Raw genomic sequence first — 20,110 nt, 5'->3', positions numbered from 1 at the left:
TTACTTCTGGCAGTGGTGGGATTCGAACCCACGCCATCGAAATGACTGGTGCCTAAAACCAGCGCCTTAGACCACTCGGCCACGCTACCTAAACAGAAATCACTTAACGAAATATTCTCCATGAAATTGTGCCTCTGTTATTTTCTTGAAATATGTCTCCTTATCTTCCAAAAAAAAAATTACTCCTGGCAACGGTGGGATTCGAACCCACGGCTTAGCAATGACGGTCGTATAAAGCCAGTCCGTTTTTTCATTTTTCTTTTATTTGAAGGCGAGCCCACTGGCTCACCCATTCACTAAAACAATATATACAATAAGTTCTTCTTCTCAACCAGCGCATTAGAACACTCGGCCACGCTACCTATTCTGTTATTTTCTTGATATATGGCATTAGCTTCTTAAATTAACCTCTATGAATTTATGTTTATGTTATTTTTTTTATAAGTATGTCTTCTTTGCCAAAAGAAAAAAATACATCTGGCAACGGTGGGATTCGAACCCACGCCATCGCAATGACTGGTGCCTTAAACCAGCGCCTTAGACCACTCGGCCACGCTACCTATACAAAAATCACCGAACGAAATCTCCTCCATGAAAATAGTTTCTGTAATTTTCTTAAAATATGGCATTATCTTCTAAAATTAAAAAATTACTTCTGGCAGTGGTGGGATTCGAACCCACGCCATCGAAATGACTGGTGCCTAAAACCAGCGCCTTAGACCACTCGGCCACGCTACCTAAACAGAAATCACTTAACGAAATATTCTCCATGAAATTGTGCCTCTGTTATTTTCTTGAAATATGTCTCCTTATCTTCCAAAAAAAAAATTACTCCTGGCAACGGTGGGATTCGAACCCACGGCTTAGCAATGACGGTCGTATAAAGCCAGTCCGTTTTTTCATTTTTCTTTTATTTGAAGGCGAGCCCACTGGCTCACCCATTCACTAAAACAATATATACAATAAGTTCTTCTTCTCAACCAGCGCATTAGAACACTCGGCCACGCTACCTATTCTGTTATTTTCTTGATATATGGCATTAGCTTCTTAAATTAACCTCTATGAATTTATGTTTATGTTATTTTTTTTATAAGTATGTCTTCTTTGCCAAAAGAAAAAAATACATCTGGCAACGGTGGGATTCGAACCCACGCCATCGCAATGACTGGTGCCTTAAACCAGCGCCTTAGACCACTCGGCCACGCTACCTATACAAAAATCACCGAACGAAACTTCTCCATGAAAATGGTTTCTGTTATTTACTTGATATATGGCATTATCTTCTAAAATTAAAAATTTACTCCTGGCAACGGTGGGATTCGAACCCACGCCATCGATATGACTGGTGCCTAAAACTGGCGCCTTAGACCACTCGGCCACGCTACCTATACTGATACCATTACACGAAACCTCTATGAAATTATGTTTCTGTTTTTTCTTTTCCTTTTTTGTTTATAAAATATGTCTTCTAATATTCCAAAACTAAACATTCACATCTGGCCACGGTGGGATTTGAACCCACGCCATCGCAATGACTGGTGCCTTAAACCAGCGACTTTTTTATATTTTGTTTTTAAATTTTTATTTGAAGGCAAGCCCACTGGCTCACCCATTCACCAAACAATATATACAATAAGTTCTTACAGAACTTGTGTATTAAAATAAAAAATATAATTATTGTTAGTAACTCACAAATGTTGTTCTTATACCATAGTTGGTATGATATTACTAAATACGTTTTACTTAATTCGATTGTAATCTCATATAGTATATATTACTTTGAGAAATTAGGAATAGTTATTCAAGTCAATAATAACTCATTGAATTAATACTAGGCTGAATTTTTTTACAGATATAGCCCTCCTTAAATATGCGTATACAGGCATTAGTATAGTATAGTACCACCATTATAAATAATAATAACTTATTATACAGTTAATCGGCTCAAAAATTATATTGCTTTAGCCTCTATCTAAAAAGTACTGGTAGGTATAATCTTTGTCGGCTAAAAGTAGAATTTTACCTTTTCCATAAAACTGAAAAAGACGAAATTTTTATGGCTCACGTAAACCTCATAAATAAGACGTAAGTTCTTCTTTAGAGGATTATGAAAATAGGCTGTAATATTAATAGTACCACCATTATAAATAATTGCATTACGGCGTTCCATATTACAGATTGATAAACATTAAATATATAGTCTATATGGAGACTATCTTAATGTTTTGCATGAAGACCTTGACCAAATAATGCTGCTAAGGTCCAACGATAATGGCTGTCAATAAAATGTAGTTTATTTAGTTTGTTGGTTAAATTTTCCCAAAGGGGTAATATTTTAGGGCAATTTATAAAAAAAGGGTGATGTATTGTTTCAATCGAACTTCTGCAAAATGTACACAGAGGGGAATCAATAATTTTGAATTTGTACAATATTTCATTCGTAAATAAAATGTAATGCATTATATTATAATCAATTTCAGCATCTGTATAACTCTTAGGCGTTTTAAAAACACTTTCCCACCTAGTTTCAAAAGATAGATCTGCATAAGTATTCTTCCAATAGATTTCACCGTTAGGGTATTATTTCTTAAAGTACGTAAAAGGTTAGATATCCTTTACAGCACCATCAATAGTTTCACAACCACATCGAGAATGAATGGCGTATTGTAAGTCGGATTGTGTAGATACCACCCTGTCGGATGAATAGATCTCTGTCAACCAGTTCTCGGGTAATACATTCATTACCATAGGAATAATCGCTTGTACTTCATTCAAGGAAATAGGATTATCGGGATTAGTAAGTGTTCTGCATTCATGAAAGGCTTCTGATGGCAGTTGTGTTGGGATAACCTCATACATAAGGTCACCAACCATAATTATACCCCCATCAATAAAAAAAAATACTGTTAAAAAGAGTTTCACCGTTCTCATCGCGTAAGAGAGGGTTATGGAAAATTGGTTGGATAGGCATCTCCTCTCGTGTGATAGGTTCTACAAATTAGCCCTGTGTAATATTTATCCATGCGAGTAGTATTTCTCTGGCAAAAGGTTGTATAGTATGTAAAGATTTGGTCTGAGGGTCCACTTGAAAAATACCCAATCCAAGCTTTAAATTTATGTACTTATTAAGAAAAAATAACATTAATGCATTCAGTTTGACATTTTACAATTCCATTTAACAGTTTGCTAACTAATTTAATTCTTAAAGAATTTCGTGTAGTTTCAAAGTCACATAGCTTGAGCCATACTTTACTTATAGGCAACATTAATGACTTAAACCTGATTAGAGGTGTTTTCCCATTCCATATAAAATCAGTTACTGCCTGACGAATTGAGTCTAATACCCAACTTGGCACAGTAAAAATACTCATTAAATACACGAACCTAGATATTATTAAGGAATTAACAACTAATACTTTGCCTTTAAGTGATAGCTTTCTAAATGTCCATCTTTTTAGTAACGATGTACATATTTCTAGTTTATTTTCCAGTTTTGGGCTTCAATAATCCAATTCACATTCCAATAGAAACACATAGAACATCAATATAATCTTTCCTTACAGGAAAATTAAAATTCGTTAGGTTCATCTTGGGTTTGGTCTATTATTAAATGCTAATTTTAGTCCAAGTTACATTTTGAACCTAATGCTTGTTCATAAATATTAATGGTATCTTTAATTGCATATATACTTGTAACATTTGAAACAAAGAATGTTGTATCATCAGCATGCTGAAACAATTTAATTTCGGTGTTGCATATTTTAATTCCAGAAATTTCCGGATTATTACAAATTATTTTATGAAAGGCTTCTGTGATAAGAACATAAAATATAGCTGAAATTGGACATCATTGCCTAACTCCTCATTTAATTGAGAAAAAATCAGAGACAAAACCATTGTGTTTAATACATCACAATGACTATAATCGGCCACGCTATACCTATACTGGAACCATCAATCCAAATCTCCACGAAATTATGTTACTGTTATGTTTGTTTATGAAATATGTTTTCTTAGATTCCAACAGAAAAATGTTTACATTTGGCAACGGTGGGATCCGAACCCACGCCATCGCAATGACTGGTGCCTTAAACCAGCGCCTTAGACCACTCGGCCAGGCTACCTGTACAGAAATCACTTAACAAAACCTGCATGAATTTATGTTCCTGTTATTTTTTCTGTCATTTTATTGTCAATTTCATTCTATAAACTGTTAATAAGATAAACCTTATTACACAAATTAATCTTATTGGTAATTTGGAAGGTTGATAGAAAGAAATACACCTTTATCGTCATAACACAGTGCACAGAACTATTATAAACATACAACATTACACAAAATAATAAACACTAGTACACTGTAATACATTATTTAAAATTTATTATGTTGTCGGCCCTCAGTGGACACACTCGTGATTCGAATTTTTACGGAAACGATCAATTCGAAACAAACAATTCAATGTTTCTTTTATTTTCTTGAAATAAGTTTTCTAGTTTCTTCCCAAACATTACACACACATTAACATCTGGCAGTGGTGGGATTCGAGCACACGCCATCGCAATGACTGGCGCCTAAACCAGCAGTTTAAAAAAAAAATCATTTGAAGGCGAGCCCACTGGCTCACCCATTCACAAAATAAACCAGCGCCTTAGAACACTCAGCCACCTTACCTATATTGAAATCACAATACGAAATCTTCTCCATGAAATTATGTTTCTGTTATTTACTTGAAATTTGGTAGCTTCTAAAATTAAAAATGTACTCCTGGCAGCGGTGGGATTCGAACCCACGCCATCGAAATGACTGGTGCCTTAAACCAGCGCCTTAGACCGCTCGGCCACGCTACCTATACAGAAATCACTTAACAAAACCTGCATGAAATTATGTTTCTGTTCTTTTTCTGTCATTTTATTGTCAATTTCATTCTATAAACTGTTAATAAGGTATACCTTATACAGAAATCACTTAACGAAACCTTTTCCATGAAATTATATTTCTATTTTGTTTTCCTTTCATTTTATTGTCAATTCCATTGTAAAAAAACTGTAAATAAAATTGTACATATTACACAAATTAATCTTATTAACAATTTGGAAGATGACAATAAGGAATTACACCTTTATCGTCATAATACAATGCACAGAGCTATTATAAACATACAACATTACACGACATAATACACACCTGTACACTGTAATACGTTATTTACACTTAATGATGTTGTTGGCCCTCAGTGGATACATTCGTAACTCGAATGTCTAGTCTAGTGTTGGAAGCGAGATATCCACGCTTGTGGTACTAACTGTCTGCTGGCTAAACAATATAGCCAAAGATTAAGTGGATTAACAAGGGGGGGGGGGGGGGTAGCAACAGATTGAACTTGAACAGACTTCTAACAATGTCACAATCCTTACTGTACGACAGTTACATCTCGGAACTGTGTGAGGACTTGAATTCCACCAAAGATGTGGATAACATGTACGATTACAAGTAAATTTATTCAGGTTAGAAGTTATATCGAGAAATAATGAAACAATTAAAATAAACAAATATTGATAAAGTTGGACTTTCCCAATCAAAGTATGATGTCGCTTGCTCCACGCTTCAAATGGCATTTGTTACCTTGATAACATTGTGCATACGTCGCATCTAAAAGAAAATAATTTCATCTGGCAGCGGTGGGATTCGAACCCACGCCATCGAAATGACTGGTGCCTAAAACCAGCGCCTTAGACCACTCGGCCACGCTACCTACACTGGAATCATTAAACCAAACCTCCACGAAATTATGTAACTGCTATTGTTTGTTTATAAAATATGTCATCTTAGATTCCCACAGAAAAGATTTACATCTGGCAACGGTGGGATTCGAACCCACGCCATCGAAATGACTGGTGCCTAAAACCAGCGCCTTAGACCACTCGGCCACGCTACCTATACTGAAACCATTATACGAAAACTCTATGAAATTATGTTAATGTTATTTTTGTTTATAAAGTATGTCTTCTTTGATTCCAAAAGAAAAAAATAATACATCTGGCAACGGTAAGATTCCAACCCACGCCATTGCAATGACTGGTGCCTTAAACCAGCGACTTAGACCACTCGGCCACGCTACCTACACTGGAATCATTAAACCAAACCTCCACGAAATTATGTAACTGCTATTGTTTGTTTATAAAATATGTCATCTTAGATTCCCACAGAAAAGATTTACATCTGGCAACGGTGGGATTCGAACCCACGCCATCGAAATGACTGGTGCCTAAAACCAGCGCCTTAGACCACTCGGCCACGCTACCTATACTGAAATCATTATACGACAACTCTATGAAATTATGTTAATGTTATTTTTGTTTATAAAGTATGTCTTCTTTGATTCCAAAAGAAAAAAATAATACATCTGGCAACGGTAAGATTCCAACCCACGCCATTGCAATGACTGGTGCCTTAAACCAGCGACTTAGACCACTCGGCCACGCTACCTATACAGAAATCACTTAAAGAAACATACCCCATGAAGTTTGATTTGATTTGATTTGATTTATTTTGTTTTTTTTCACGTGCAAATATACTACAATGTGAAAGGAAGTCTTCTATAAAGCATACAATAGCTTAACAATTATGTTATGTATTTATTTTTTCTTTCATTTCATTGTCAATTTCATTGTACAAAGCTGTAAATAAAATATGCATAATTACACAAATCAATCACATTGATCATTTGGATGGCAAAAAGAAGGAAATACACATTTATAACACAATGCACAGAACTTTTATAATCATACAACATAACACGAAATAATACACACCTGTACACTGTTATACATTATTTACAATTAATTATGTATAGTCGGCCCTCAGTGGACACACTCGTGACTCGAAATTTACGGAAACTATCAATTCGAAAACGAAGAATTCAATGTTTGTATTATTTTCTTGAAATAAGTCTTCTAGTAGCTTCCCAAACATAACACACACATTAACATCTGGCTGCGGTGGGATTCTAGCACACGCCATCGCAATGTCTGGCGCCTAAACCAGCGATTTTTTAAAAACTTGTTTGATTTGAAGGTGAGCCCACTGGCTCACCCATTCACAAAATAAGCCAGCGCTTTAGAACACTCTGCCACCTAACCTATACTGAAATCACAATTCGAAATCTTCTCCATAAAATTATGTTTCTGTTATTTTCTTGAAATTTTGTAGCTTCTAAAATTAAAAATGTACTCCTGGCAGCGGTGGGATTCGAACCCACGCCATCGAAATGACTGGTGCCTTAAACCAGCGCCTTAGACCGCTCGGCCACGCTACCTATACAGAAATCACTTAACAAAACCTCCATGTTATTATGTTTCTATTTTTTCTTTCATTTTATTGTCAATTTCATTGTACCAGACTGTAAATAAAATATGAATAATTACACAAATCAATCTTATTGATGATTTGGATGGCAAAAAGAAGGAAATACACATTTATAGCACAATGCAAAGAACTATTATAAAGATACAACATTGCACGAAATAATATGATGTGAAATGAAAGGGGGGGGGTGTAGGTGGTTTTACACTATCTAACGCAACGTAGTCGCCAAGAACCTGAAGTATTTTTAAGGGAGGGCCCGAGGAACATGAACTTATAGCATGCTCCTCATGGTGAAACATAATTGCACCTATTTGGTGAATTGAGTGTACTGTTAATAGTAGGAGAGACTAGCGTATGTTCTTATGACCAACTAGACCGGTTTCTGCTCTCAAACTTTACAGGAGGAGCTTCATCAGTAGTAGCCTTTGAATATTTTATATTCGGCCTGGGCGTCTCGTTCTCAAAATGCATCTACTTTCTGTGCACGAGTTTTTATGGACTCATAGTACAGCTATAAGAGCATCTAAAAGAGCTTCGTGTGAACCTTGAGGGTCAGCTGATTCTTCGTTAGTACGAAACATTGAGTTAACAAGTAAATCTTTGAGATTTGGGGCCCTTTCGTAGGCTAGAATCGGTTCTTTTGGAAACAGTTTGGATAATTCCGCGTGTTGCGAGATTAAGTGCCAATGTTTCAAAAGTGCTTTTTTCAAATGCGTGGTTTTGATATGGGGTGTATAGGTAAGCTTGAACACCAGTGGTGGTTCCTTTTGTTTAGGTTTGTTAGTGAGGTATTGCCCACGGTTTTCAAATTTTATGCCTTTCGTGGCTGAGGCAATTTCCTCTTTCTTATAGTTACGGAGTAACAGTTTCTTTGTGAACGCGTTCTTTTTCTGTAAGAAATCAGTCTCATTGTTACAGAGACGTGCGTATTACTTCCCCTTTAATGAAGCCTTTAAAAGTGGCAAGTGGGTGTGCAGAGTTTCTGTCGAGGTATTGGAAGGTTTCCGTGGGTTTGGTGTAGACTTTGGTGTCTAATAACCCATTGGTTTCGAACCTTGGACCTTTGAAGATTTTCAAATCTAGGTATGTTACCTCGGTGTGTGATATTTCTACCGTAAACTTTAAAAAGCGGTGAATTTCATTCAACCTGTTTACCAGTTGTTCAAGTTCCTGATGTGTACCGTCGTAGAGCAATAGAATGTCATCTCTATAGCGGAGCCATTTTAAGATTTTATTATCTGTCGGTAAAATCTGGTTTTCAAGTCTATGCATGACGATATCGCAGATTTCCGGAGAGGCTTGGCTACCCATAGCGCAACCGATCTTTTGTAGATAGAATTGGTTATTGAACTCGAAACAGTTTCTTGTTAAGATAAGTTCAATTAGTTTGTGCAACTGTACACTATTATACATTATTTACAAACAATTATGTATAGTCGGCCCTCAGTGGACACACTCGTGACTCGTTATTTACGGAAACTATCTGTATTTGTATATTTATTTGTTTCATCACAATTTACAGTGTGACGGGAAGTCTCCTATCAATTCGAAACGAACAATTCAATGTTTCTATAATTTTCTTGAAATAAGTCTTCTAGTAGCTTCCCAAACATAACACACATATTAATATCTGGCAGCGGTGGGATTCTAGCACACGCCATCGCAATTACTGGCGCCTAAACCAGCGCTTTTTAAATTTATTTGTTTTTATTTGAAGGCGAGCCCACTGGCTCACCCATTAACAAAATAAACCAGCGCCTTAGACCACTCGGCCACCTTACCTATAATGAAATTATAATACGACATGAAATTATGTTTCTGTTATTTTCCTGAAGTTTTATAGTTTCTATAATTAAAAATGTACTCCTGGCAGCGGTGGGATTCGAACCCACGCCATCGAAATGACTGGTGCCTAAAACCAGCGCCTTAGACCGCTCGGCCACGCTACCTATACAGAAATCACTTAACGAAACCTTTTCTATGAAATTATGTTTCTATTTTTTGCTTTCATTTTATTGTCAATTTCATTGTACAAAACTGTAAATAAAATAAAACCTAATTATACACAAATTAATCTTTTTAATAATTTGGAAGGTGACAAGAAGGAATTATACCTTTATCGTCATAACACAATGCACAGAAGTATTATAAACATACAACATTACACGAAATAATACACACCTGTACACTGTAATACATTATTTACACTTAATGATGTTGTTGGCCATCAGTGGACACATTCTTGTCTCGAAATTTACGGAAACGAACAATGCAATATTTCGAATATTTGAAAAAATTAACGAAATCTTCTCCATGAAATTATGTTTCTGTGATTTTCTTGAAATATGGCATTAGCATCTAAAAGTAAGAAAATACTCATGGCAACGGTGGGATTCGAACACACGCCATCGCATTGACTGGACTCGGCCACGCTACCTATACTGAAACCATTAAACGAAACATCTATGAAATTATGTTTCTCTTATTTTTGTTTTTAAAGTATATGTCTTCTTAGATTCCAAAAGAAAACATTTAACTCCTGAAAGCGGTGGGATTCGAACTCACGCCATCGCAATAACTGGTGCTTTAAAACACTCGATCGTGCTACCTTTACTTTAGTTACTCCTAGATTATTAACTATTTTAGTGTACAAAACAATATATACTAAATGATACAATATATATATATATATATATATATATATATATAACATTTACGTGTTATAGAAACAAATAGAAAAGCAATTTAACGTTGTTACTTAGCCTAAAACACACAAAATTGACACATAACTGCGCATAACAGAACGCAGCTTCACCTTTCCTTTCAGTCTATTTACGATTTCATTTTAGAAAACATTTATAAATATACACATTGTGCCTATTTAAATTTTGGATATAACCAGAAAAGCAAACTTGATATCATGACGCAACATTTCGTATACCCACAGTATGATCTTCCCTTAGTGATTTACACTAAACAAAACACATGACGAACCGATTCTGACTTTAGAGAAAATAGGCAGTGTCCATCTCCAATGGCATCCTTACATGGCTCTATGTATTACCCTCCAGTTTAAGCTTTATTTAAGCTTATTACAAACAATTGAAAGAAAGGCCGTATTTCATTAGCCCCCAATCTAGTGTTGGAAGCGAGATCTCCACGCTTGAGGTACTAACTGTCTGCTGGCTAAACAAGAAAACTAAAGATTAAGTGGATTAACCTAGGGGGGGGGGAGGGGGAGGTAAGCAACGGATCTAACTTGAACCGACTTCTAACAACGTCACGACCCTTACTGTGCGACAGTGACATCTCGGAACTGTGTGAGGACTTGAATTCCACCAAAGATGTAGATAACAAGTACGAAGTTTTAGGGACAAATAGTAACTTGCAAACTAATATTTAACAGAACTGGAATCACCATTACACAAGTATTGAAGCATGGGCAAATATGGCACTCATCTTATGCTCAAAGCAGTCTAAACCCAATCACCAATAGTCATACTTCAGTGTGACAATCTTCCATGCTACTAGCTCAGCTTACCATCCCATAGAATTGGAAACAGAACTTATTTTCTAGTTAGTAGTTACATCTTTCCCAGGACTAGAAACTGTGCGAGAATAATTAACAATTATAAAACAATTATAAAATAAATATTGATAAAGTTGGACTTTCCCAAGCAAAGTATGTTGTCGCTTGCTCCACGATCCAATTTTTACCTTGATTACATTGTGCATACGTCGCATCTAAAAGAAAATAATTTCATCTGGCAGCGGTGGGATTCGAACCCACGCCATCGAAATGACTGGTGCCTAAAACCAGCGCCTTAGACCACTCGGCCACGCTACCTATACGGATTAATAGAAGTTAGTTATTATTATGCATTCGTAGCATTTAGTTATTACATCTGGCAACAGTGGGATTCGAACCAACGCCATCGAAATGACCGGGCCTGAGTCATGACTTCAGGCACAAAATTATTTTTGATATGTGAAGACCACTCAAAGCCTCTGTTATCACTCCTGGTTTTTGTTTTTGCTATAATACATTTCATTGTTGAGAAATGACCTTTTAAACGCCGAGGTTCATCAATTATAGTGACTGGATTACATAAGATAATACAAAAACCATTAGGTCAGTTCCCCAAATACAACACAAACCTCGATTGGAAAACATAAACTTGAAGGCCTCAAATGACATGTTTACAATGTAACGTAATTTTTTTATTCAAAGATAAATGTTGTTGATCGTCATCCAACAGTGCCCTATTTTTAATATAACGTATGTATGTATGTATTTTAGATCCTCCTGCAAGCAGGAACTCGCGAAGAAGCCTCTGTTATTGGCTTATCAAAACCTCAAGCTGACCGAAGTCAGTCTCTTAGATTCATATTTAACGTCCTTGATAATGAATTGTCAATTGTCAACAACTCTGTAACTGGACGACATACATTAATAGTTAATAGAACATGATCTGACAGAGTTTATTAGAACTTATAAAACAATAGATTAACTTGGTTATCATTAAGACCTGATCTGAGGAGCCGACGTCATCAATAATTTAGTTTTGCAGGGGTAGTTCACAAATTTAGCGTCAAGATGAATATCCAAACCAGACTATAGTTCTAGAAACGTTACAAGCACTCAATGTTCTTCTTCTTTCTTCTTGGGATATAACATATCAATACTACAATTCTGTCTAAAGTCATACTATAAGAATTACCAATCCGGTTAAAAAAAAATAGCGGTATACTAATTCAGATTCGTCGTTAATAATAATATTAAAACAGGAAGGAAGATAGCTAGGAATGGTGATCGATGAAAACTTTTTTCATTCCTGCATTGATTTTCGACTCACGAGATGACTATTAGCTGGTTGCCATCTGTTGACCAGTTTTCTATTAGTTACACAAAAAAACATGATTACGTAATACCCTGCTCGTGTATGAGATGCTTCTTGTTGGTCTGGTGTGCGAACGAAGTTTAGTTTCTCCAGTGATGACAATATACGTACAAACATCTTTTTCTCATTTCGGAGTTTAGAGATGGGGTTTTTGCTGAAAATATTCATTTTGTTCTGCTTACAAGTTTCTTTGCCCACAGAAGGTAAGTTTTAAACACATTTTATTTCTAATAATAGGCGATAAGCGGTATTAAGCGGTCAATTATGCAAAGGAGTGTTTTTGGTTTTTGTTATTAAGGATGGACGGAGACGTGTGAGGGAGGGGTTATCGGATTCGGTGGGGGAACGAATTTGCAAATAGTTTATTCAGTGTAAAATAAATAATCTATAGGAATATTTGGGTTTCATTGTGGATGCATAGAGATTCGTTTCACACACAAATTTGCTAACTTATCATAACTTTTCTTCTAATTCCTGATCTCTTTTATTTCTTTTCTTTCTTTTGGAATTGCGCATTTTCTGTCATATCATAATATATATTTCCGTCCCATTAAATGTATTTTGGTGCAAATCTTGGAAACAAAATACCACCCCAAAAAAGAAAAGAAAAAAGAAGTCCTATATAAATATAGTCCATACGAGTCTGCCTTCGTTGATCCCAGGATCAGCAGGATCAAATATAGAAACTCCGTGGTTAGACCGATTAATCATGTTCAAGTATTTTTGTTTAAATTAATTTAAAGGATATAGTCAGTGTTGAAAGTGTACCCTGCTAAATATTTTCAAAAGCATTTAATTTTGTTAACTTAGCCATTTAAATATCTTAGTGTGTTATAATATTTTGTGCGTGTTTAATTTAGAGACCATTAATAGACTTGCTAGCATAGTTGTTTGCGCCGGTTTGTGGCTGCACCCTATGGGAAGTCCCCCGGGGGACACGTGGTTGTGGTGCACGGTGCATGGTGCCCTAGTACAGATTGATTGAATTGTGCACACTTTGGTGTGTAGGTGTGACAAGTTACCAATGACCAGGGTTAAGTTGTAAAGTCGTGTGAGAGGGCCTTGGCCCTTACAAGACTGTAAACCTAAAATTATAAATTATAGCATATTTTGGTATCTGACTGATGACCGTTAACTGTTTTGTCTTTAATTATTTTTTTAATATATTCCTGATTTTAGCGGCAGATGTTGAAGCTAAGCTAATCGATGATCTCCTGTCGCAGTACAGTCGATATGTTCGACCGGTTGCCATGGAGAGCCAACTGGTAGAAATATTCTATCATATGAAACTATCAAGAATTCTGAAAATTGTAAGTGTAGTCAACATGACTTTACTTATCTATGTGTCTACAATATATAATTAGGTAATATAAGTTCGTCGTCTGTAATGGTCAAATGTGCCTATATATAATGGTCGGCTTCCAAAGTAAACAGTATGCTTTATATGATGTTTTATTGGGTTGCATCTTTGGCCAATTATTAATTATCTGTGAACCAGACAAATTAATTAAGGACACAATCTAATTAATAATTTATTCATGGTTACATTAAATTTATTGGTCCTCGCTGAATAATTTAAAGGTTAATCTAATACCTCATTTTTTTGTGTCCCACAGTTTTTTGGCAATGCTTTATTATTATATTGCAAACTATATATATTGACTATATAACGTCATAGTTTTCTGCTGAGATTTTGGTGGGTTTAAAGTAACAGATGGTGCTTCCAAGTATCTTAATCTGTCTTCAAATGTCAAGTAATTGTAAACATTTCAACCAAAATGCAACTTTATTCAAACGATTATAGCTTGTGTGTGTTCTTCATCGATGTAGAGTTCCGAGTGAAGTAATTACCGTATGCAAGTACAGGAACCTCACATTTGAAATATAAAATCCACAGAAAGGTTCGGGACAAAACAGATAAATTCAAAAAAACAAATCAGGAATTTGGAATATTTAAATTGAACAATTAGTCTTAATATATATAAATCGAGGTAAACTGTATAAAAGCAAACACAAGTTGACTACAAAAAAAAATTAGAAAACTTTTTCTTTTAATTGCAAGACGTAAATTATTCCCAAATCAATAGTGATAATTGATTTATTGACGCTCACAATCTGTTTCTGTGCCTCTCTTTTTTACAGGACGAGAGAAATCAAATTCTAGCCACAGCGGTTTGGTTAGAACAGGTAAGGGAATCTTTCTAGCCTAATTACTATTATTTGAACGAGCGTATCAGATGAAAAATAAACTACAACAAACTACATGTATAAAGTTTGATCGATAGACACTGCCGTCGTTAGAACATTGTATTATAGGTTAACATTTCCACGGCTCCAGACCTGATACTCAGTGCATGATATTTCATGAATGCAGGATATTATTTTTAAGGCAGGATATTATTTTTTAAGGCAGGATAATATTTTTACATCTTCGAAAACGTTGCTGTCCTAAATGTCCACTTCAATAGCAATGTCATGTAGCCGTGTCTCATGTGTGTTATTTGTTAGCTGTGACAATCGCCCCCATTCCCAACCCAAACTCAGGGACGTAGCTAAAGGGGGTGTCTTATCCCCCCCCCCCCCAATAATTGGCTGGAATCTTCAGTAGTTGGAAAATCGGCGATCAAAAGCATGACAGTTTGAACATTTTACCTATGCAATATCTCTTAACATAATTTAAGCTGATCGCACTCTTGACAGGATAATTCTGATTTCTGAGTTAATAATATGAGGCTATATTTCCAAGTTCAGGCTTACCTTATTACAAGATTTGACGTAATTCGAACTTACAATTAACCGAAATCTTGTTTCTAACTCCTTGTACAACCCATAATAAAATTGAAAGTACTACAAACTAACTTTAATGCTGCCTGAATACGGCCAATTGGCGTTCGATTTAGCACCTTGCAAAGCATTATTACTACGTACCAGGGTACAAAGAATTGATAACCTACTCGCGTTGTGCTGCTGAAAATTCCGAAATTGGAAATTCAATGACGGATTTTGTACCTGTTCACGGTGTTCATTTCGCAAGTATAGTCATGATAATTAATATATGCAATATAATGTAACCTACAGTATAGGCCACCTTTACTACAGTAAAGATGATTACTATCAGTCGGTCATATCCTATGAACCCACCCAGTTGGAAAATTATGATTCTAGTTGGAATGTTATGATTCTACTATTTCCCGCCCTACCCCCCATCACAAGACCCTAGCAACGTCCCTGCTTAAACTCTCTTCAGCACATACACATGTCAGTTGAAATGACTCCATTTACATTTCACAATCGCGCATGTATAGGCCAAACTTGAGTTCGATGTCTCACTTCCTTTACCCTGTTTCGCTAGATAGTTTAATATATTCTGTTCCGCTGACATTTAATAATTTCTTCGCATATTTCGTTTTATTTCTAGTGGTGGCATGATGACTACTTGAAATGGAATCCAGAAGATTATGACAATTTAACAGAAGTGACCATCTCCTCCAGGAGGATATGGATACCAGATACGGTATTATATAACAGGTGGGTCAAATGGGCGTGGCTTGTAGATATTCTATTTATTTTATTGTTTTTGTAATATTTATTTGACATAATTACGGCTCCTGAGATTAATAACTAACAGATAACTCTAACTCAAGAAGAGTAAGCATGCCCGCTGGAATGATGTTGATCTCCTACAAATATTACATCACAGGTGCAGGGCAAAATGGGCGTGGCTTATTAGAATATATCATTCACTTTGGTAGCCTTCACCAAGGCCTTTGTTTAAAGTGGAGTACACCATGTCATGACAACTTCACAATAATAGCATTCCGTTCTATGGATGAACATGTATCTCAGCTATAGTGTTTTGCTTTGAAAGTAAGTCAAATGGGCGTGTCAATAACATGGACAATGGCTTACAGTTAAATTTACAATGACTGGGCCTACAGGTATATAGGTGTCTCTTTGTGTAAAGACAAGGTGTGAGAATGGGGAGGTGGAGGTTACCATGAGTTGATCAATGAAGGTGAATTTACATTCTTAATGAATTACATTATTGAATTATCATCATGGGAGGCCAAATGGGTATTTAGCGGGGTTTTTTTTTTTGGGGGGGGGGAGGGGGAACAATAGAAATTGAGATAACATAAGTACCTAACATAACATATAGCAGGTATATTTGGATCCATTTCATGTTGCATCATGGTAAAAGCGGCCATATATAATTATTTCTGTCAAGGATTAGCAAAATCGCTCCATCTTCTTAAAATCGTGTATACTGTCATCTTTAAAGTGACGTCATTCCTTTCTTTATCCTGACAGTGCTGACGTAGATAAAGAGCCCGGTACCGGAGTCCTTCTGACAAATGCCGTCATCAACTATACTGGAGGTGTCTACTGGCCGGCTCCTGCTATATTTAAGTCTTCATGCAGTCTCGTCATCACTAGGTTCCCATTTGATGAGCAAACCTGTATTCTCAAGTTTGGACCCTGGGCTTACCTCGGTAACGAGGTGATCATGCGACAAGTATCAGGTAAATATCAGTTAAGGCGAGGATCCAGGAAGTTATAAAGGATGAAGTACGGTGGTATTGTGGTTGTTGAAGCCGACACATGCGTTTGGGGTTCTAGCTCCTCCGCAGAAAAAAAACAAAGCAAATTCAGACGTGAAATGATGCATTCTGGGGCATATTCAGGCTATAAATCAGGTTTATTAAGATGGCTTAACACAAGTTTGCATAAATAACTATTTTTCTTATTATATTTATGAAGGGTTGAAAAGGGGCGGTGGTTCACCCCACCCGTATACCCACTGTATGAGCGTCTTGAAATATTCGCTGGTCTTTGTCGAAATCTAATAACGTTCAGACCAAACATTCTTGTATAATTTAGTGTGTAGTTATGTGTTGCTCTTTGTCTTTCATAATTTTCTGGGTGCAGTTGTATAACTGTCACATACAACAGTGCAGGATGGACTCTGTCTATCTTTATTGTGCATAGATAAGCGTCAAGAAGTAACATAATGTCATGGATCTACTTATGTATATCTACGAAATGTATCCATTTCGTATATTAGTATAGTCAAGACGCTGTAAAGAGATTTTAAGACTCCCGGCCCTCATCCAACCAACCCCAGTAGCCAATGCACTCAGCTTACACTCCAGAAGCTTATAAGAGTACCATAGAACAATTCTTACATGTTATCTGCCATTTCCTTCACAGAAAGCGGTGATTTCTCTCAGCTAACTCCAAACGGTCAGTGGAAACTTCTCGCCATGCCGGTCGAAGAACATTTAGTCAAATACGGCTGTTGTCCGATTCCTTTCTCGGATATTACCTTCACTCTAGAACTGAGACGGAAAGAATTGTTTTATTTGTTCAACTTGGTGATACCGTCTATACTGATGTCGTGGTTGTCTGTACTTAGTTTCTACATGCCGATGGAATCGGGAGAGAAAGTAGGACTAAATATCACCGTGCTTCTAGCTCTGGTATTCTTTCTCTTGCTAGGAGCAAGTCTGCTGCCCCCTAATGCGGACTCCGTCCCGTTGCTAGGTAAGTTGTCATTGTAAGCCATTCTGTGCTCTATATTCTTGAACCATGGAGCCTTGGCATATAGAAATGTTTTTCCAAAATTTATTCGTAGTGTCGTGACTTTTGTTTTGTTTATTTTTTGGTAAGCGGGCTGGATGGGAAGGAATGAAGCAGTTGTGATTACCCAAGAACCAATGGTTGACATAAACTAAAGTGCGACAGAATATCAACGATATACAGAAACAATAGTGCTTTGAATTGTCACGTGAGCAAGATATCCCACAATTTACCACATTTGTATATAATTCAGTTTTGACATTTTAGGGGGGGGGGGAAGGGGAGGGGAGGGCGAAGAAGCTAATCCAGATTACCCTCCCTTTCTCCTACCTTAACCGAACGTGTCGACAGAATGCCTACTTCCTATTCCTAATTTGATTGTCTATAGGACCACAACTTAGGCCTATTTATTGGCAATCATGGTACTTGAAGTGGACCTGTATAATTACCATCATTATTATCATCTCTTGATTGCAGCTCAACTGTTGGAATGTATAATCGTCATCATGTGCCTGGAGACAGCGATGAGTGTCATTGTCTTGCGTTTATATTACCGAGAACCCAAGACGACACCCCCAAGATGGCTGCGATGGTTGGTGCTAGATAAATTGGCGGACATACTTTTTATGCACGGCAGACGACATCCTTTCCGTGACTATGACGATGCTGATATCGACGAAGGCTTAGCCGCGATCCAGGACCCGTTTGATCCTGAAAACGGTCCCGGGTCTATTGACGATCGTATTGTAGGTAAAAGTTTGTTGGAAAAACTCGCGCTGCAAGAATCGGTTGCCAAGGAAACACAAAAGGGTGAAGATTCAGATTACGAAAGTGATTCTGGACTAACAGACGCCATAGGTGGCACTGTCAAGCAGATTGAACGATGTGTGAGTCGTTTAATGGAGCATGCGCAAGAGACTGACAGATCCGATAGTGTGAAGCAACAATGGCTCGATATCTGTATCATCTTTGATAGAATTCTGTTGATAGCGTTTACACTAGCTTTGGTGATGACGTCAGTGATCGTGCTATTCTTAATGGTCGCCTAGAAAATATATAATATCGGTGAACTACGAACGACTTCGAGAAACAGTCGTCAATCACTAACATGCATGTCACCATGATTAGTATCTTAGTTAATCTGAGTCCGTGTTAATCAGTATGTACCAGTTTAAGTCATCGTGTTGCCGGTGGAGTTGTAGTGAAGAGGCCATTCGTAAAAGTTTTTGTTTAACTATTTGTTAAGAAGAAGCAAATTGTCCTTAGTTTATCAGTGACTCACTTGACCTGCTGCAAGGTGGGCATAAATAAAATGTAAACCCATGTTCGTTAATTTAGAATCAAGTATGAAATGCTGTCAATTGAACCGTTTCTACAGCAAGATTCCCCAACCCACCCCCTCTCAACACCCATTCTAATCCCTTAGAACAAAGCTTGGTAACATAAAAGTTTTCACTAATAACAAAACTAAATAATAGTAATTATATTCCAACTACTTGTTTACAATGTAATTGAATAAATATACCTAAACCAGCGGTTTCCCGACTCCAGAGTTTCCCTAAGGTCTGAACCATACCATACCCCCAACCTTATGAATACACGACAGCTAGCTCGACCTATGGACTTAAATTTAGCGTAATATTCTTGTGTATATGTTGTTGATGAGTATTTAAATTTTGAAGAATGTTATAATTAATAACATCCAGTAATAAAACACTTTTCTGTCATTTTTTCCTTTCATGATAAAAAGCTTGAATACAGTGAAAACATTCCCTGAGTTTAAAACTGTGGAAGAGCATATGAACGGATACAAGCGACCGAATCGAGATGTTTGGTTTGTTTGGCCTCCAAAAGAGACGTCCACATACCACACTAATTTTTAATAACAGTTAAGGCCCGGTCACACTATACCGATTTTTTATCGGAATACTATCCGATTTTCCCAGAGGAATCGAAACAGCCAGTTTTTCGTTCGGGTCTTCTAGCCACAGTGATAAAGGACCTGATTTGCTATATGTTGAGCCATTCCGATGTGGAATAGCCCGCTCCTAACTTTTGATATTGACTCCGTTTCCTTTTATCGGATAGCTATCCGATTTCTCATCCGATTTTTATCGTTTTTCGATGTGACGTCACTTCATAATGTAGTCCGTTCCAGAACCCCTCAGATATGGAGTAGGTATTCGAATACTCCACTGCACCCATTACATTCACTACCACAAACCTCACTCTTCGTCCTAAAAACAGAAAAATCGGACCGTAT

The 20,110-nt window shown here is 36.7% G+C and overlaps 1 protein-coding gene and 12 non-coding genes across 13 annotated transcripts; 1 reads left to right on the top strand and 12 right to left on the bottom strand.

Annotated features, from left to right (window-relative positions):
• Positions 1-7: 7 nt before the first annotated feature.
• Positions 8-89, bottom strand: Trnal-uag (transfer RNA leucine (anticodon UAG)). Its single transcript has one exon. It is a non-coding gene; the product is annotated as a tRNA-Leu (tRNA).
• A 389-nt stretch (positions 90-478) lies between these two features.
• Positions 479-560, bottom strand: Trnal-aag (transfer RNA leucine (anticodon AAG)). The gene has a single exon. It is a non-coding gene; the product is annotated as a tRNA-Leu (tRNA).
• A 96-nt stretch (positions 561-656) lies between these two features.
• On the bottom strand, positions 657-738 carry Trnal-uag (transfer RNA leucine (anticodon UAG)). Its single transcript has one exon. It is a non-coding gene; the product is annotated as a tRNA-Leu (tRNA).
• Positions 739-1,127: 389 nt separating this feature from the next.
• Positions 1,128-1,209, bottom strand: Trnal-aag (transfer RNA leucine (anticodon AAG)). The gene has a single exon. It is a non-coding gene; the product is annotated as a tRNA-Leu (tRNA).
• A 2,833-nt stretch (positions 1,210-4,042) lies between these two features.
• On the bottom strand, positions 4,043-4,124 carry Trnal-aag (transfer RNA leucine (anticodon AAG)). The gene has a single exon. It is a non-coding gene; the product is annotated as a tRNA-Leu (tRNA).
• A 642-nt stretch (positions 4,125-4,766) lies between these two features.
• Positions 4,767-4,848, bottom strand: Trnal-aag (transfer RNA leucine (anticodon AAG)). Its single transcript has one exon. It is a non-coding gene; the product is annotated as a tRNA-Leu (tRNA).
• An 823-nt stretch (positions 4,849-5,671) lies between these two features.
• On the bottom strand, positions 5,672-5,753 carry Trnal-uag (transfer RNA leucine (anticodon UAG)). The gene has a single exon. It is a non-coding gene; the product is annotated as a tRNA-Leu (tRNA).
• Positions 5,754-5,854: 101 nt separating this feature from the next.
• On the bottom strand, positions 5,855-5,936 carry Trnal-uag (transfer RNA leucine (anticodon UAG)). Its single transcript has one exon. It is a non-coding gene; the product is annotated as a tRNA-Leu (tRNA).
• A 285-nt stretch (positions 5,937-6,221) lies between these two features.
• Trnal-uag (transfer RNA leucine (anticodon UAG)) lies at positions 6,222-6,303 on the bottom strand. Its single transcript has one exon. It is a non-coding gene; the product is annotated as a tRNA-Leu (tRNA).
• Positions 6,304-7,234: 931 nt separating this feature from the next.
• On the bottom strand, positions 7,235-7,316 carry Trnal-aag (transfer RNA leucine (anticodon AAG)). The gene has a single exon. It is a non-coding gene; the product is annotated as a tRNA-Leu (tRNA).
• Positions 7,317-9,233: 1,917 nt separating this feature from the next.
• Positions 9,234-9,315, bottom strand: Trnal-uag (transfer RNA leucine (anticodon UAG)). Its single transcript has one exon. It is a non-coding gene; the product is annotated as a tRNA-Leu (tRNA).
• A 1,816-nt stretch (positions 9,316-11,131) lies between these two features.
• Trnal-uag (transfer RNA leucine (anticodon UAG)) lies at positions 11,132-11,213 on the bottom strand. Its single transcript has one exon. It is a non-coding gene; the product is annotated as a tRNA-Leu (tRNA).
• A 1,096-nt stretch (positions 11,214-12,309) lies between these two features.
• Positions 12,310-19,167, top strand: LOC139978522 (acetylcholine receptor subunit alpha-like 2). The gene is made up of 7 exons (XM_071988812.1): positions 12,310-12,470; positions 13,447-13,577; positions 14,410-14,454; positions 15,686-15,795; positions 16,579-16,790; positions 17,479-17,811; positions 18,325-19,167. Exons 1-7 carry the CDS (start codon positions 12,410-12,412, stop codon positions 18,894-18,896), a joined length of 1,464 nt encoding a protein of 487 aa, XP_071844913.1. The 5' UTR covers positions 12,310-12,409; the 3' UTR covers positions 18,897-19,167.
• The last annotated feature ends 943 nt before the right edge of the window (positions 19,168-20,110 follow it).

This window comes from Apostichopus japonicus, chromosome 13 (assembly GCF_037975245.1).
Source record: "Apostichopus japonicus isolate 1M-3 chromosome 13, ASM3797524v1, whole genome shotgun sequence".
Lineage (NCBI taxonomy): Eukaryota > Metazoa > Echinodermata > Holothuroidea > Aspidochirotida > Stichopodidae > Apostichopus > Apostichopus japonicus.
This window is presented reverse-complemented; position numbering and strand designations above follow the sequence as displayed.